The following is a 17,500-nucleotide window of genomic DNA, read 5'->3' on the forward strand; positions in this document are numbered from 1 at the left end:
ATGTAATACAATACAATACAATGCCGATACCATACGATACGATACAATACAATACAACACGACACAGTACAGTATAGAAAAAATAATGAAATGCAACACGTTACAAAAAGAAAATGCAGTACTGTACAGTACAATACAACACCATATCATAATACTTCACAACGCAATACACGACAGTACTGTACAGTGCAATACAACACCATATCATAATACTTCACAACGCAATACACCACAGTACTGTACAGTACAATACGACACTATATCATAATTTATTAACTTCACAACGCAATACACTATAATACGGCACAATGTACAGTGCAGAACAGTACAGTACAGTATACTACTCTACACTACACTGTGGTTCGTCCGTCGGGATCGACGAGGACCATCTAGTCATCCTGGGGGTGGATGGGTTGGGCTCTGTGGGTGCGCAGATGACTGGTCAGGCCAATCTGCGCCCGGAAGGTTCTGACACAGTGTGGACAGGGGATGATGGCGGCTGTCGGGGACTTGCTGGCACTGCTTTTCCTGGCCTGTCTGCGTTGCTCTGCTGCAGCGATTCTGTTGGCCTCACAGGATTTGGCGCCTTTGTGGACAGCTGAACGCCACTTTGGTCTGTCCATTGCATTCAGCTCCCATGTGTCGTGGCTGATGTTGAAGGCCTTCAGAGAAGCTTTCAGAGTGTCTTTGAAGCGCTTCTTTTGGCCTCCATGGGAACGCATGCCATGTTGGAGTTCGCCGTACAGCAGTTTCTTGGGGAGCCGGTGGTCTGGCATGCGAACTACATGGCCTGCCCAGCGCAGCTGGGCCTGCATCAAGATGGTGTAGATGCTGGGCAAGTTTGCACGAGTGAGCACCTCTGTGTCAGGGATCTTCTCTTGCCACTTTATGCCGACACTACACTACACTACTCTGCACTACACTACACTACACTACACTACACTACACTACTCTACTCTACACTACACTACACTACCCTACTCTGCACTACACTACACTACACTACACTACACTACACTACACTACCCTAATCTGCACTACACTACACTACTCTACACTACACTACACTACTCTGCACTACACTACACTACACTACACTACACTGCACTGCACTACACTACACTACACTACACTACACTACATTACAAGGCACCAGGACACGACACGACAGCAGACCAGAGAAAACCAGGCTGAGCAGATAACCAAACAACGTGACTGTTTGCATCAGGACATGACGGTTCTCACTGTCTCAGTGCGTACTTTGTAAAGTAAGCAACAACAACATAATAGATAAATAAATAAAAGAATGAATCAATCAATGAATAGATAAATGAATTCATTAATTCATTAATCAATTGATAAAGTATTTAAACAAGAAGAAGAAGAAAATCAAGTAAAAGTATTTTCTAAGGCAGAGTACGAAAAAAAAACCTTTAAAGCTCTCCCTCTCTTCTCTCTCTCTGTCGTGTGTGTGTGTGTGTGTGTGTGTGTGTGAAAAACTTCATGGAATTAGTTTTACCTGGTCAAACTGGCACGTTAAACAGGATAGACTCTAATCCGGGTACAGTTTTGTCGTATGGCTGTCGGTGCATTTACTGACATGACCCTTTCAGTTACTGTGTGTGTGTGTGTGTGTGTGTGTGTGTGTGTGTGTGACTCCTTGTTGTCCCACCCCCGCAATACTTAAGAAAGTCGAGAAGGTGTTTTTTGTTGTTATTGTTGTTGTTGTTCTTTTTAATAACATTTTTGGTTTTGGTTTTTCCCACACACCCACACAAAGAACAGGCTGGCATTGTTTCCCAGAAAGTGTCGACAGGGACACGGATGAGCTATCCGTATGTGACCGCCCACTTTCCTCCTGACGGGAGTCCTTTAAAAGGAGGCCCCGGAGACCAGGGCCAGGCACATTGCTCTCAAAATTCCCGTCAGACTGCTCCTTTACACCCACGGCACGTTGAGATCCACGGCAGACTGAGATCCACGGCACGTTGAGATCCACGGCAGACTGAGATCCACGGCACGTTGAGATCCCGGGCAGACTGAGATCCACGGCACGTTGAGATCCCGGGCAGACTGAGATCCGCTGAGAGGTCCCTGGGAAGCAGCAAGGTAGGACGATCACGTGACTTTCTCCTCTGGACTGCTGTTGTCACGAGTAGGCGTGTGTGTGTGTGTGTGTGTGTGCGTGCGTGTGTGTGTGTGTGTTGTTGTTGTTGTTGTTGCCGGGCAAAAACTGACACGGAGTAACGAATATTGCTGTTGTTGTTGTTGTTCTTCTTCTTCTTCTTGTGCTGATGCAAACGTTAACGCTGGTTGATAGAGAGCGAAAACAATTTATGTTCATTTTGTTTTACTGCAGACTGGTGATAGTGATAGAGTGGGCAGCATTGGCAAGGTATTTTTTGTGGTTTATTTATTTATTTATCTATTTTCAGTTTTTAGGCGAACTAAACAAAGAGAAATCTTTCCTCTCAGTTTGCTGTTGATCTTCTAGATACTGAAACTGAAGTGACGTAATACACAGGTCAATAAATATCTTAGGCTTATTTTACAGAAACTGGATTCACAAGGGGGATTACTGTGTTTCATTCTTCTTCATGAACAATGGAAGTGAACTTACCCAAAATAGATTCAGCAGAAAATATAAAAGAAATGTAATGTTTTTGCTTCACAGCAATCAGGAAGTATTTTCAACGGGAAGAACTAAATATATCAACGAGTCAAAATATACATGATACAATTGGAGCATTGAAAGAAACCACGGAATTACTATGATGTTCGTTCGTTTATTTATTTATAGTCTGTTCATCTAAGATGATGATATTAGACTAAAAATAAATGATATTATTATTATTATCATTTGGATTATTATCATTTCTATCATCATGATGATTGTTATTATTCAGTAATTAGAAATCGACATTTCTGTATATTCGAATGAAAAGGGGGGCGGTTGAGGTGGAGGGGCGGGAGCGTGGGGGTGGGGGCAAGGGGGAGGGGACTAAGAAAGGAAGAGACAGACAGACAGACAGACAGATAGACAGACAGACAGAGAGAACAGAATGTGGAAAAGATAGAGTACAATATCTAAAATGGAGAGGGTGACTGTCAGTGATTGGAGAAAGAAAAAACATAATATTGGAAGGGTATGTGTGAGAGGCGGGACGGGGGAAGCGGGATTAGGACCCCCCCAAAAAGATATATATATGTATATCAATAATCAAATAATTTTTGTATGCACTACTTCTGTAGATTATTATTTGAAAAGATTTCATGTGGGGACCTACAATAAATAACCAACTGGACTATTTAGCACATAGCTAGCTAACTTTAATAAAGAACAGTTTGAAATATATAACTTTTTCCAAAAAATGTTAACTGGTAACACGTGTTCCGTAATTTCTGGAGGCAAAAAAGGTTTCATTACTAAACAGCGGGTTAAAACGTGCTCTACCGTTAAACGTCCCTTGCAAATGCATTCAATATTTTCACAATATTTTGTGTATGGGGCATTTAGATATACCTAAATGCCATCCTCTTAACAGCCCTGTCAGTTCTTTTAGCATTTAATAAGGCAGAAGTGTTAAAAACAAAAAGGAATTGTGCATATTTCTTTCAACAATATTACACATTTCAGATGATGATACACAATGAGGGAGTTCAATTGCATTTAAAGCGTTTTTAGCTCCAAGCTTTGCAAGATGATCTGCACGTTCATTAGAGAAAAGCCCACAGTGTGAGGGAATCCAGCACATTCCAATATTAGTTCCTCTCATTTGAATACAGTGAATCAAAAATCTTATTTCAAAAAAAGATGTTATAATTAATGTTCGTACAACCTGATTTGATAGACTACAGAACTGATTTTGAATCGACACAAAATAAAACATTAATCAAGTTTAGGGGCAGATCAATTAGATATGTTAATGCCATAAGGACGGCAATTAATTCAGCTGTAAAAATTGAGAAGCCCTTTCCAATATGATATGACTTTTCAATTTTCAAAGCAGGAATTGCATATCCAGAACCAGCAAACTGATTTTCTGTTATTTTATTATTTTATTATTTTTTATTACTATGATGTTTTGACATTGGATGATATACTTTCTAATTTTTGTCACAAGTGGTCTGAGAAACTAAAAGCAAAGGTATGTTCGGGAAAGATATGTTAGGGAAAGATATGTTCGGGAAAGATATGTTCGGAAAAGATATGTTAGGGAAAGATATGTTCGGGAAAGATATGTTCGGAAAAGATATGTTAGGGAAAGATATGTTCGGGAAAGATATGTTCGGGAAAGATATGTTAGGGAAAGATATGTTCGGGAAAGATATGTTAGGGAAAGATATGTTCGGGAAAGATATGTTAGGGAAAGATATTTAGAAAAAAAAACAATATCAGATACAAGAGATGTAACTGAAATGGTTACAATTTGGCATGGTACACAGATTCATTGGGACAAATGTGGACAGAAATGGTTACAATTTGGCATGGTACACAGATTCATTGGGACAAATGTGGACAGAAATGGTTACAATTTGGCATGGTACACAGATTCATTGGGACAAATGTGGACAGAAATGGTTACAATTTGGCATGGTACACAGATTCATTGTGTGACGGGGTGGTAAGGTGGTGTTGGAGAAGGTGAAGACAGGTAGAAGGTGTTTGCAGAAGAGAGCCGCAGCCAGGCAAGGTAGACTCGGGAAGGCAGTGCGCTGGTTTTCTTCTTTTATTCTTTCATTCTTCCAGACCAGGAGAGTTCTCTCCTTGTCTGGCACTCGCTCACTCCTTATATTCTGTTCCGCCGAACCGCAAAGCCAGCGCCGCGAAGCAACTCACGAAACCGGCCCTCCGCGAGCCTTGAGGGGCCAAGCTTGTGTTTGTTTGACCAATTTTAGCGGCTTCTGACTTTCGGCTCGGGGAACTAACATAGACATATTATATATCACACAAAACTACAAGAGACGAGCATTTTCTTAAGCTAAACCATTTTCTACAAAATTAATGTAGTTAAAAACTGTAAACAAAAAGAGTCACTGAATGAACGAGCTTTTAACGAGTTCATGTATCATTTTTGTACATTACAACAATTAATACGTCGCGATATGTAATATAATTGCAACAGTTAAGTAACTGAACATTCTGAATTTCCAACTATATAAAAATCATCTATAAAATCTGCTTCTAGAGTAAAGATTTTTTATGTAAAAATTCAAGAGAAAACTCAGCGGACAGCTCCCGTGTCGGCACCGCTTGGCGGTGCTTTTGGCACTTGTGATCGACAATGAAATACTTCGTTTAAACCAACTGCAACACAATTATACATGCACGATACTAATCAGATTGATAACAGACATGCAAACATCTGCAAGACACGATATAAAAATGTGTAGGTATTGTAAAAACGTATTTTGCTCAAATCGGCACTGACGAATTCCAATGGCTTGAAGAAGAGATAGTTTTGTGGCGCCGAAATGCCGTCAGACATTTCGTACCATCGCATGCCTATAACTTAGGTGTACACGGAAAGCAGTACACGAGAAGAAGGCTTAATCATTTACATTTTAATGCACAATCTAAATTCCACGGCAACTATACCGAGTTACAGAAAACGAAGGTATTTTGTATGTTTCAACTGAGTGGATTTCGAAGATCGCGCCAAAACTCATTCACATAAATATTAGTTTAAAAATGTTATAGGCTTTCTGGTCAAATGATATCATTATATTTGAAAAGTATGATTGTTCTGAAGTCCCATAACATAAAACTATAATCTCATCTATAAGGAAGTGTTTATAATTTAACAAATTGATGAAAATCATCATACGGTTCCCATGTAAAGGGAGATAACTTGTGACCGATTTACAACTTCCTTAGTAACCTTCGGCGAGTCACAAACGTCGTCTGCTAAGCTGGCCCAACGAAGATCGTAGCCAACCCGGCTACATCCCCCCCTACTCTGTTACAACCAGCGTCCTCGCTGGCACTTTTCATGACTACATAAAAGGGGGCCTAAATCATGCACTAATACACCCATTCAAACCAACGAACACACAATACATTATCTTAAGTGGAAATCCCAAGACACTGAGTTCCAAAAATCGGAAAAATGCAAAATCCATTAAAATCTCAAACAATAATCAGTAACCCTCGAGGAACGTTATTTTGAGCGCGAACCCTCAGAGTAAGATTTTCACAAAATGTATAGCCCACGTCAGGGCAAAACGGTTTGCCCACACTGAATTCTTAAAGGGGCATCATTTTAAATGTAGCCCTTAAAGTTCAGTATATACTTAAAATGCACACGGCAATCCAGTGGGTAGACTCTAGTCAAATGCTCTTGAGGGGCGTTATTTAAAATGCAAACCCCCAAAGCCAAAACCAGTACAGGTTATAAGGGGAGCTGTTGTATTAACAGTGTTCCCAATATAACAAAATAAGCCCCAACAATGTTAATTGTCTGAAATGTATATCGGCATGTTATACACTGACTGTGGGAAAATAGTTGTATAAACATATAATTCCTTTTCATCAGCTTCACATCCGTATTGACTAGAGAGAACCTGAAACAAAATTCCTCAAGATGAAGTACCTGAAGCGCGGGCCCAACGAAGACTAGAAAGGAGTTGTCATTTTTTAACAAACGTTTCCTTTGAGTCATTTTTTTCTCTGTCTCTCTCTTCTTTTTGACCAACTCATTAGCACCAATAAAACATATTTGCAGTTCAGCGAACAGTTTCAGCAATACAATTTGATACAATTATCAACCAAAAATGTGAGCATTCAACAGCTTTGCTTGGGAAAAAAGTCAATCTTTGAAAAATTTCAACTGCTCAGTGACACAAAAACAAAAACAAGAGAACAATCAGTCCCACACATTGTCCATTATAAACCTATCTTGTCTCCTCAAATTTCAAGTGAGACAGCAACTAAGCAAAGTCACTGACCAACGTAAGGAACACCAGATGTGTACCATGTTACTGGCTTCGTCGTCAGGTGTAGAGATCGCCTAGGGGTGGGAGCTGGTGGTAGTGGAGGCGGCTCTGGTGCTGCCTGCAGTGCTGATGTCCTGGGCCCTGGCATGGGACTGAACAGCCACACCCCACTGTCAGTGTCAGTGTCAGTGTCAGAGTCTGACACTTTGTTGACATGGCAGGACCGTTGGGATGGGTCAGTCGGCGTGACAGCAGGTGGTGGTCGTTGGCTGCCTCTCAGCTGTGTGAGGCTGAGTAAAGGTGAAGGTGACACCTGTGGGATCACAGGATCAGGTGTGGTGCTGTGGCGCTTCCGTCTGCGTCGGCGTCTCCTGCGTCGCTGGTTTGGAGCTGGAGCAGCTGGCATGGACCCAGATTGCCCAGTGTGTTTGATGACAACACACTGGTTGTTGACTGCCATTGGAGTCTGGTGGTCAGCTTTCTGTCGCCTGGCATTCTTCATATAGCGCTGCTTGTGCCGGCACTGGTCTTCAGTGTGGCCAGACCGCTGACACCAGACACAGTGTGGAGGGTCTGGGGCCCGGTCAGCAGCACAGCGGCGAGGATGATGTGCTGGTCCTGGAGGATGTGTGCGGTGTGCTGGCATGGGGAACTGCTGCTGCTGTTGTCGCAAACTGTTGACTTCAGCCGTCAATGTAGCCAGCTGGGCCTGTAGGCAGGCAACAGTGGCGTTGTGACTGTCGTCAGCGTCGCTGTCCTCCCTCAGCCATCGCTGGGCCTCCTTCTTCGCCGCCTCGAAGGTGGTGTCAGGGTGGTCTCTGATGAAGCGCCTGACATCGCGCCTGAGTGCAGCTGGCTGAAGACCTCTGGCGAAGGCGTCGCGGAGAATGGTCGCTGGCACCTGCATCATCCCATCTTCAGCCTTGTTGACCTTGGTCCAGAGGTACCGAAGATGGGACGCGTACACTGCAATCGTCTCCTTGGACTGCTGCTGCCTAGTGAAGAAGGCAGTGGCAAGGTCTGTGGTGTCACGCTGCTCTCCCCAGTTCTCCTCGAGTAGTGTTAGGATTTTGGCTGGCGTGTCCACTTCTGTCGCCGGCAGCCTGACAATCTGCTGGCGAGCTCTGCCTGCAAGGGCTGAGATCAGCCAGAGAGAGGCTGTCGCGTCATCCAGGGGCTGCAGATGGAGGATCAGTCGGGCCTCCCAGATGAAGTCATCAACTTCCCTGCCGCTTTCCTCACCGGAGAACGTCGGGAGTTTGGGCAGGAAGTCGGATTGGGCCATGTTGATGGGCGACGTTACTTCTGCGTGGACTTGAAGTACCTGCTGCACTCTCTCTCTGTCTTCTCCTAATCCTGCTCGCAGCGCCAGTTGTGACGGGGTGGTAAGGTGGTGTTGGAGAAGGTGAAGACAGGTAGAAGGTGTTTGCAGAAGAGAGCCGCAGCCAGGCAAGGTAGACTCGGGAAGGCAGTGCGCTGGTTTTCTTCTTTTATTCTTTCATTCTTCCAGACCAGGAGAGTTCTCTCCTTGTCTGGCACTCGCTCACTCCTTATATTCTGTTCCGCCGAACCGCAAAGCCAGCGCCGCGAAGCAACTCACGAAACCGGCCCTCCGCGAGCCTTGAGGGGCCAAGCTTGTGTTTGTTTGACCAATTTTAGCGGCTTCTGACTTTCGGCTCGGGGAACTAACATAGACATATTATATATCACACAAAACTACAAGAGACGAGCATTTTCTTAAGCTAAACCATTTTCTACAAAATTAATGTAGTTAAAAACTGTAAACAAAAAGAGTCACTGAATGAACGAGCTTTTAACGAGTTCATGTATCATTTTTGTACATTACAACAATTAATACGTCGCGATATGTAATATAATTGCAACAGTTAAGTAACTGAACATTCTGAATTTCCAACTATATAAAAATCATCTATAAAATCTGCTTCTAGAGTAAAGATTTTTTATGTAAAAATTCAAGAGAAAACTCAGCGGACAGCTCCCGTGTCGGCACCGCTTGGCGGTGCTTTTGGCACTTGTGATCGACAATGAAATACTTCGTTTAAACCAACTGCAACACAATTATACATGCACGATACTAATCAGATTGATAACAGACATGCAAACATCTGCAAGACACGATATAAAAATGTGTAGGTATTGTAAAAACGTATTTTGCTCAAATCGGCACTGACGAATTCCAATGGCTTGAAGAAGAGATAGTTTTGTGGCGCCGAAATGCCGTCAGACATTTCGTACCATCGCATGCCTATAACTTAGGTGTACACGGAAAGCAGTACACGAGAAGAAGGCTTAATCATTTACATTTTAATGCACAATCTAAATTCCACGGCAACTATACCGAGTTACAGAAAACGAAGGTATTTTGTATGTTTCAACTGAGTGGATTTCGAAGATCGCGCCAAAACTCATTCACATAAATATTAGTTTAAAAATGTTATAGGCTTTCTGGTCAAATGATATCATTATATTTGAAAAGTATGATTGTTCTGAAGTCCCATAACATAAAACTATAATCTCATCTATAAGGAAGTGTTTATAATTTAACAAATTGATGAAAATCATCATACGGTTCCCATGTAAAGGGAGATAACTTGTGACCGATTTACAACTTCCTTAGTAACCTTCGGCGAGTCACAAACGTCGTCTGCTAAGCTGGCCCAACGAAGATCGTAGCCAACCCGGCTACAATTGGGACAAATGTGGACAGAAATGGGAACAGTAAATAATATGAACTGTAACTTTTGCTTGAAAGTTAAAAGTAGTATCGAGCATATTTTCTTGCGGTGTGCTATTCAGTAGTATGTTCAAAGTAAAATGCTGTGTCACGGACACACATACTTTGGTATGCCTTCTATGGCATCAACACAACTAATCACCAATCACTGTTGTTAAATAGTTGAACTGATCTTGGAAAAAAAAGCTGTATTCAGTTCTGTTTGTTTTGAGTTTCAGGACATTGAAGCGTGTGCATGAAGGTACAAGTTGATAATAATTTGCCAGAATATGGCAGCTGTCGCTTGAAATACACATTGCTTTCTGTCGTACTCCGACAGTGTGTATTTCATTCAAACGTGTCAGTCTCACATCGGCAACCTTGCTGCACAACATTCACGAAAAATGAAAGAACGTTTTTTTTCTGAAATCAATAATCATCAAAATGTACAATTTATAAAAAAAAAAATATATATATAAAAAACTGAAAATGCAGTTAACATAATGATATTTTTTGTTTGTTTCCATACTGATATAATTACTGACTCGGTTCTTGACTTGCTGATTATCGTAGGGAAGACACACACACACACACACACACACACACACACACACAAATAGATATTTCAATATTACATTTTCTTGCACCACAAAATTTAAAAATATAACTTACTAATCGTCTGTGAAACATACAGCTTTCAGATGAAATGGTTACTACACTTACCTTTGCTTGGAAACATAGTAGTAGTATGCCTCCTTCGGTCATGGCTGACCATGGATAGAGTATATCCGACCTAATGTCTAATTGGGCTGTCTGCTTGGACCAAGCAGCGTCGTCTGTGACTGTAGAGACCGATGCGAGAGAGACAGTCTCTGTCGCAGCGATCACATGTGTAAGCTGATGCTGGTCTGTCGGCTGTTGTCCCTTTTCTGCGAGCTCGCTTTTCTGCTGCAGCAGCTGAGTTTGTCCTCACCAATCCGTAGCTGATTCTTGAGAGTGCTTCTCCATTTGTTGCGGTCATCTGCAAGGTCCTCCCAGGACTAAGTGTTGATCTCAAGTGCCTTCATGTCGCATTTGCAAACGTCTTTGTATCTCAGCTGTGGGCGGCCGACGCTTCTCTGCCCCGTGGCGAGCTCTCCATAAAGGATGTCTTTTGGGATGCGACCATCTTCCATGCGGCGAACGTGGCCCAGCCAGCGCAGCCGACGCTGTCTCAGCATGGTGTACATGGTCGGGAGGCCAGCGCGAATCAGGACTTCGGTGTTTGTCACCTTATCTTGCCAGGAGATGCCGAGTATGCGCCGTAGGCTTCTCAGGTGGAAGGTATTGAGCCTTTTCTCCTGACGAGCATGTGTGGTCCACGCCTCACTGCCATACAGCAAGGTGCTGAGGACGCAGGCATTATACACAGCCATCCTTGTCTTCGTGATCAGCTTGGGATTTGTCCACACTCTTTGTGTGGGGCGGGCTAGCGTTGCGGCTGCCTTCCCGATTCTCTTGTCGGTCTCGGTGTCAAGGGAGAGGTTGTCGGTGATGGTGGACCCAAGGTAAGTGAATTGATGGATGGCTTCAAGCTCGTAGTCACCAATGGTGATGGCTGGTGGAGATGGCGTGTCTTGGCCTAGGACATTTGTCTTCTTGAGACTGATGGTCAGACCGAAATCTTTGCAAGTCCCGCTGGGTGTGGGTCACAACTGCGGCATCGTCAGCAAAGATCATGTCTCTGATGAGGGCTTCGCGGACTTTTGTCTTTGCTCTGAGGCGGGCGAGATTGAACAGCCTGCCATCTGATCTGGTCCGCAGGTAGATCCCTTCTTGCGCTGTGCTGAACGCATGTCTCAGGAGAAGAGCAAAGAAGATTCCAAATAGGGTAGGGGCGAGGACACAGCCTTGTTTGACACCGCTGCGAACGTCGAAGGGCTTGGAGAGGTTACCATTAAACTGCACCGTCCCTTTCATGTTGGAGTGGAAGGACTCAATCAAGCTGTGCAGTTTAGGGGGGCAGCCGATCTTTCGAAAAGCCCTGAAAAGGCCGTCTCTGCTGACTAGGTCAAAGGCCTTGGTGAGGTCAATGAATGCGACATACACTCTCTGCACTTCTCCTGGATTTGGCGAAGGGAGAAGATCATGTCTACCGTGGATCTCTCTGCTCGGAAACCGCACTGTGATTCCGGGTAAACGCGTTCGGCCAGTTTCTGCAGGCGAATTAGGAGGACCCGAGCGTAGACTTTGCCTACAATGCTGAGAAGTGAGATGCCTCTGTAGTTGTTGCAGTCGCTCCTTCCACCCTTGTTTTTGTAGAGGGTGATAATCTTGGCGTCCCTCATGTCCTGCGGTACAGCTCCCTCATTCCAGCACTTACAGAGGACTGTATGCAGAGGATGCAGAAGAGTAGTCTTGCAGTGTTTAATGAGGTCTGGGGGGATTCCGTCACTGCCAGGTACCTTGCCTGATGTCAGACTGTTAATGGCCTTGCTGAGTTCGTCCTCAGCTGGCACTGCGTCAAGTTCTTCCATGACCGGCATGCACTTGATGGCATCGAGGGCTGAGTTGGACACCATGTTTTCTGTGGAGTAGAGGTTGGAGTAGTGTTCTGCCCATCTCTCCATCTGCTGGCTAGGATCGTTGATCACTTCGCCAGTGGAGGATTTGAGGGGGGCAGTCTTGCTCTGTGTTGGTCCCAGTGCCTTCTTGATGCCATCATACATCCCTCGGATGTTGCCTCTTTCAGCAGCATTCCGTATCTCTTCGCTGAGCTCTGTCCAGTACTCATTTGCACATCGCCTGGCGTTAAACTGAACCTTACTCCTGGCGGCCCCGAGGATTTGCAGGTTCTTCTCACTGGGTGACTGTTTGTACTCGGTGAGTGCAGCGCGCTTGGCCTCAATACTGGGAGTCATCTCTGATGATTTGGCCTCAAATCAGTCGTGGGACTTCGCGGTTTTCTTCCCAAAGGTGGCCATAGCAATGGCGTGCGTGGTGTCTCGTAGCCTTTCCCGTCTTTCTGTGGCAGAGTCTCTGGGCTGCAATGCATCGAATTCTCTCTCAAAGGCCTCTGCGAACTGTTCTACAAGGTCTGGCTGAGACATCTTGCTGACGTCAATGCGAGAGTTCCCATGTTTCTTTGAGCAGTGGAACTTCTTTGGTTGCAGTCTGATCTTGCAGCATACCAGAGAGTGGTCCGTGTCGCAGTCTGCGCTGTGGTAAGAGCGAGTGGGGAGAAAGGTTTTGATGGCAGTTCGTCTTACTAGGATCAGATCCAGTTGATGCCAATGTTTTGAGCGCGGGTGCCTCCAGGAGACTTTGTGTTGGGGCTTCGTCCTGAAGAAGGAGTTGGTGATGCACAGTTCATGGCAGGTACAAAACTCAAGTAGTCGCTGTCCATTCTCATTCATTTTCCCCACTCCAAAGGAACCGAGACAGGAGGGCCACGAATCATTGTCTGCACCCACTCTGGCATTGAAGTCGCCCAGGAGAACAAGTTGTTCTGTCCTGGGGATGTTCCTTATGGTTGATGCAAGAATTTCGTAGAACTCATCCTTGGCGTCTGGAGAGGCGGACAGTGTTGGAGCATGTGCGCTGACGAGAGTGACATAGCCTTCGGAGGTGTTGAGGCGGAGAGTCAATAGTCGTTCTGAACCACCACTGCCTGGTTCGATCATGTTCAGCAGGCTGTTCCTGACTGCAAAGCCTACTCCGTACTCTCTTGGGGCATCAGAGCTCTTTCCTTGCCAGAAGAAGGTGTAGTCCCTCTCCTTTAGTGTTCCTGAGTCAGCCAGCCTTGTTTCCTGCAGAGTGGCAATGTCCACATTTAGTCTCTTCAGCTCGCTGTTTATGACGGCCGTCTTTCTGGCGTCGCTGATGTCTTGCAGATCTTGGGAGAGCCCAGGCATCATTGTCCAGACATTCCAACTGGCCAGTTTCATTGTTGATCCGTTTCTTGAAGTTTTCTTTTTGCCTGGTGCGGAAATTAATGACCTGCTTGTCGGATATTCTCCTAATCTTCATACACCTATAGAAGAAGGCAGGTCGTGGCGGGACAGCACCTAGCTGGCTGGGGTTGCCCAGCTTGGGCGGGCGGTAGCTGTCCAGTGGGACGCGAGGGTCCTTCCCACCGTCAGAAGCAATCCCTGGCGTCGGCTCTACGCCAGTTGAGCGCTAACTTATAACCGGTAATTGTTGCTTCACGTGTTGTTCCGACGCTGGTGCTAGTAGCGAAGCTGGAGTGTCCTCTCCAGGTTTTAGGTGCAAGGTGCAAGGTGTTTGTGGATGGATAGCTGGGCAATGTAATATGGAAGACAGGCTGTTGCCCATGCAGCTTGTCCCCCCTCTCCATCTCGCTGACAGATCCAAAGGAACAGCAAGGCTGTTACATTTTGGTGCCAACGCGGCCGCAGGAGCTGCCGGAAAGTGACAAAGTTTGCCATCCAACCGCCTTAGGGGCCCCACACCGGATTTTCTGTCAGGGTTTACTCCCTTAGCTAGGTGGCCGCAGGTAGCTCTCCAAAGTTGGCGCCCTGTGATGGGTCATTTAATTCCACCAGGGTGTCTAGCCACCCTCCTCACCATCCTCCTGAGAGGACTGGTGGGGGTGCTGGTTTAGTCGCCAGCATTTCGACCCTGTGACAGGTAGTATTGGGATCCAGGTTACCAGTAGCAGATATATCTATCTGACCTGACATGCTTGGAAACAGCATGTGATAAAATAGTTTGAATGGTAAAAGATACTCTAATCATGAAGTAAAAATCAGAAGACTGCAACGTGTTTTGTATATAGCTATCGTGCATAACTCAGCTGGCTCAGAATATTTCATTGCCCATTCACAAGTACAGAAATTCAGTGTCTAACATGTACAAGAGCAAACTACAACTTAAGCAGAATAAGTTAATAATGTGCACGTACGTTTAAATGATATATACAATTGTCAAATTTTCTTTCATGGAACAGGTATTCCCTCTCTCATTTGGTTATTTATATTCATTGCGTGCTCTTCTCTGTGTTCGTTGGGACTTTTTCCTCTTTCATCCATACATCTATTTATTTCTAAAGTCTCGTCTGTTTTGTTCCTTATTTTCCTTGTCTTGTGTATGTGCTTATGCAAACTATATACATATATATGTTGTCAGACATAAAGAAGAAAAAGCACAAGAATCTTTTCAGACTACAAACAGACAAACTGGAACACACAGTGAAAGGAAAGCCTGACAGCCTGACCAAGTAAGGGCATTCAAGACCACATTCCACTTCTGGTTTCAGCTCCATAGCTGCAAAAATTCTACATATCGTTTGTGCTTGAGAAAGTAGGCAAATCTTGAATCACATTTGGTACATAACAGCAAATGTCTTTTGCAGTCTCTCAATCTCATTTTCTTTCGAGAAGTTGTGGTATACCCCAAGGTTCAGTCTTAGGTCTTATCATGTTCGTATTATATACACTGCATGTGAATTCTTTGTTGAACACAGTTAATCTTATTGCAATCACAACTCTCCATATGCATTTATTTGTTTGAAATTAAAGAAAATATTGGTTCGTTTACTGCTTGACTTACGGTTTTGATACCTTTTGCACACAAATATTCTTTCCTGTGTCATTCTTAAATAATATCTTGTCTTTAATGCTTCTTCTTTTTAATATTATTATTATTATTATCATTATTATTATCATCATCATCATTATTATTACTATTGCAATTGCAATCATTTTTACAATTATTGTTGCTATTATAATTATTATGATTGTGAATATGATTATGATTATTATTATCATTATTGTTATTTTGTTATCATTGTTGTTGCTGTTGCTAGTAGAGGTGGTGGTGGTGTTTAGAAGAAAATTCACAACTGAGAATCAAAAAGATTTCATTTACGTGTATACCTAGATGATGTCGTACTATCCTAAAAAAATGTTGTTGTTGTTTCATCATTATTATTGCTGTTCTTATTGTCATTATAATTTGCAAGTTTTGTATTAAAGCAGGAGGAAGACCCAGACGTAACACCGAACTCGCAACAAAAACCGATGATAATGCACTGGTCAGCCAACTATTGATGTCTTTTTGCAGTTAGTGGACCTGCCAACGTCTCGTGGTGAAAACTCCCGACTGCAATTTCAGCTCTGTACACTGCTTAAAGGTTCAAAGAAAGTTCGAGAAACACTACAAAAGCTTTCTACAGTGGGGCAAATAGAAAATTGTATAAATGCTCAGGTAAAATAGGAGGCTATTCAATTTTTGGCTGAAAGGGGAAATTTTGCATTTTTCTAAAGACCCCCTGCCCTCCTCCACCTGCCACCCTCTCCTATCTCGCTCCCCCAAATTCCACACCCATAAACAGTTTCAGTTTCGAAATGAGGCATCACCTGTTTTGGACAAATGCATATACGCTACACCACATCTGCTAAGCAGCACAACCCAGCGCGCTTGTCTGGCCTTGAGTGCACGCATATGCATTTGTGTAACCATCAGAGTAGATTTCTTCTACATAATGTTGCCAGAGGAAAACACTTTTGTTGCTATGGTTGTTTTACCAGAGCGTCAAGTGCGTGCTGCACACGGAAGCTGGGTTTAACGTCTCATCCGAATGACAGGACGCTCAGTTTGATGTTCCAGTCAAACTATGGCCAAAGGGCGAGGGCAGGAATCCAACTCGGGGCCTCACGAACACTGCATTGGCAGATAAGCGTCGTAACCATTCTGCCACCCCCCACCCCCACCCCCGAACCTTTCCAAAAGAAGGAAGCGTGAAGGCAAAAGAGGACACCCGTTGATTGTTGCAGAATGCATAGGATGGAGGTGTCAAGGAGGAGGGTGGGGATGATCCTGGTTCTCCTGCTGTTGGGAGACTTCACCCTCGTCCAAGCCTCGCCAGCACACCGAGTTCACCTCGTAGCGACCAAAGCCAAGGGTGACCCGCCTTCTTCTGGCATGAAGCCTCTTCCATCTGATGCCAATGAGATCACCCCTTCAGGAGAAATAACACCAGTGCCAAGCTCCGTGGCCAACGATGATGCTGATCTCCAACTCACGCAAACTGAAGAGGACGACTTGACAAGAGAGATGGAGAAGAGGCTACAGCAGCAGAAAGAGAAGATGACCCCTGGACTGATTGTGGAGACCTCCAGCATGATGGAGGACCTGGCAGCCTTTGATGACCTGTTGCCCGTCAAGGACGATTGGTTGGGTTCGGTTCGTGGTCTGTGTGGAGAAGGAGTGTTGACGTCTGCAGAGCAGGTTTGGTCCAGCCTGGATGAAGAAGATGTCGTCCTGCGTGTGCTGACTGCTGTCGCCCTTCTTCAGCAGAACAACTGCCCCCCTGCTGCCATTGTGCTGGCCACACGCCTCGTTGACAAACTGGACACAGCGTCCACCAGAGAGCGTACATCTTTTCGCACAGCTGGCAAGGAAAGCACAAGAGATGACCGTTGTGAGGGCTCAGCTGAATGTCGTCAGAAATACGTCGTGACTGTCAGACAGATTCTGAAACGGTTCCCAGCTCTTGTCACCGTGTACGACACTGCTGCCACTGCCATCTTTGCGACATTAGGAAATCCGGATGTCTCTGAGGCCTTGCTGAATGATGTCTTGGGCAATCTAAACCTCACCGCCGAGGCGGTCCACATGAACATGTCAGCCATGCACGGCCCCTTCAAACGGAGCAGCTGTGAAGACAAAGGGGAAAGAACAGCTCAGTCAATCATCTCCTGGATCCCCTTTATTGGCACGCTGTATAATCTCATTTCTGCTGCCGTCTATGCTGGCAAAGGCTGCACAGAAGTGGCGAAACAACGGGCGATCGAAGGGAGCCTGGACCTGGTTATGGATGCTGCCACC

At 44.7% G+C, this 17,500-nt stretch overlaps 1 protein-coding gene across 3 annotated transcripts in view; it reads left to right on the plus strand.

Annotated features, from left to right (window-relative positions):
* Window positions 1–1,886: 1,886 nt before the first annotated feature.
* Window positions 1,887–17,500, plus strand: part of LOC143291565 (uncharacterized) — a 23,847-nt gene continuing 8,233 nt past the window's right edge. Inside the window, exons 1-3 of one of the 3 annotated variants that reach the window (XM_076601479.1) lie at window positions 1,887–1,965; window positions 2,034–2,109; window positions 16,447–17,500. The exon at window positions 16,447–17,500 is cut by the window's right edge and continues 436 nt beyond it. In XM_076601479.1, coding sequence (XP_076457594.1) covers window positions 16,448–17,500 — 1,053 coding nt within the window. In that variant the 5' untranslated portion in view covers window positions 1,887–1,965; window positions 2,034–2,109; window position 16,447. Of the gene's footprint in view, window positions 2,110–16,446 lie in introns of all 3 variants that reach the window. The other 2 variants (XM_076601483.1, XM_076601478.1) reach the window with 2 other exon arrangements.

This window comes from Babylonia areolata, chromosome 17 (assembly GCF_041734735.1).
Source record: "Babylonia areolata isolate BAREFJ2019XMU chromosome 17, ASM4173473v1, whole genome shotgun sequence".
Taxonomy (NCBI): Eukaryota; Metazoa; Mollusca; class Gastropoda; order Neogastropoda; family Buccinidae; genus Babylonia; species Babylonia areolata.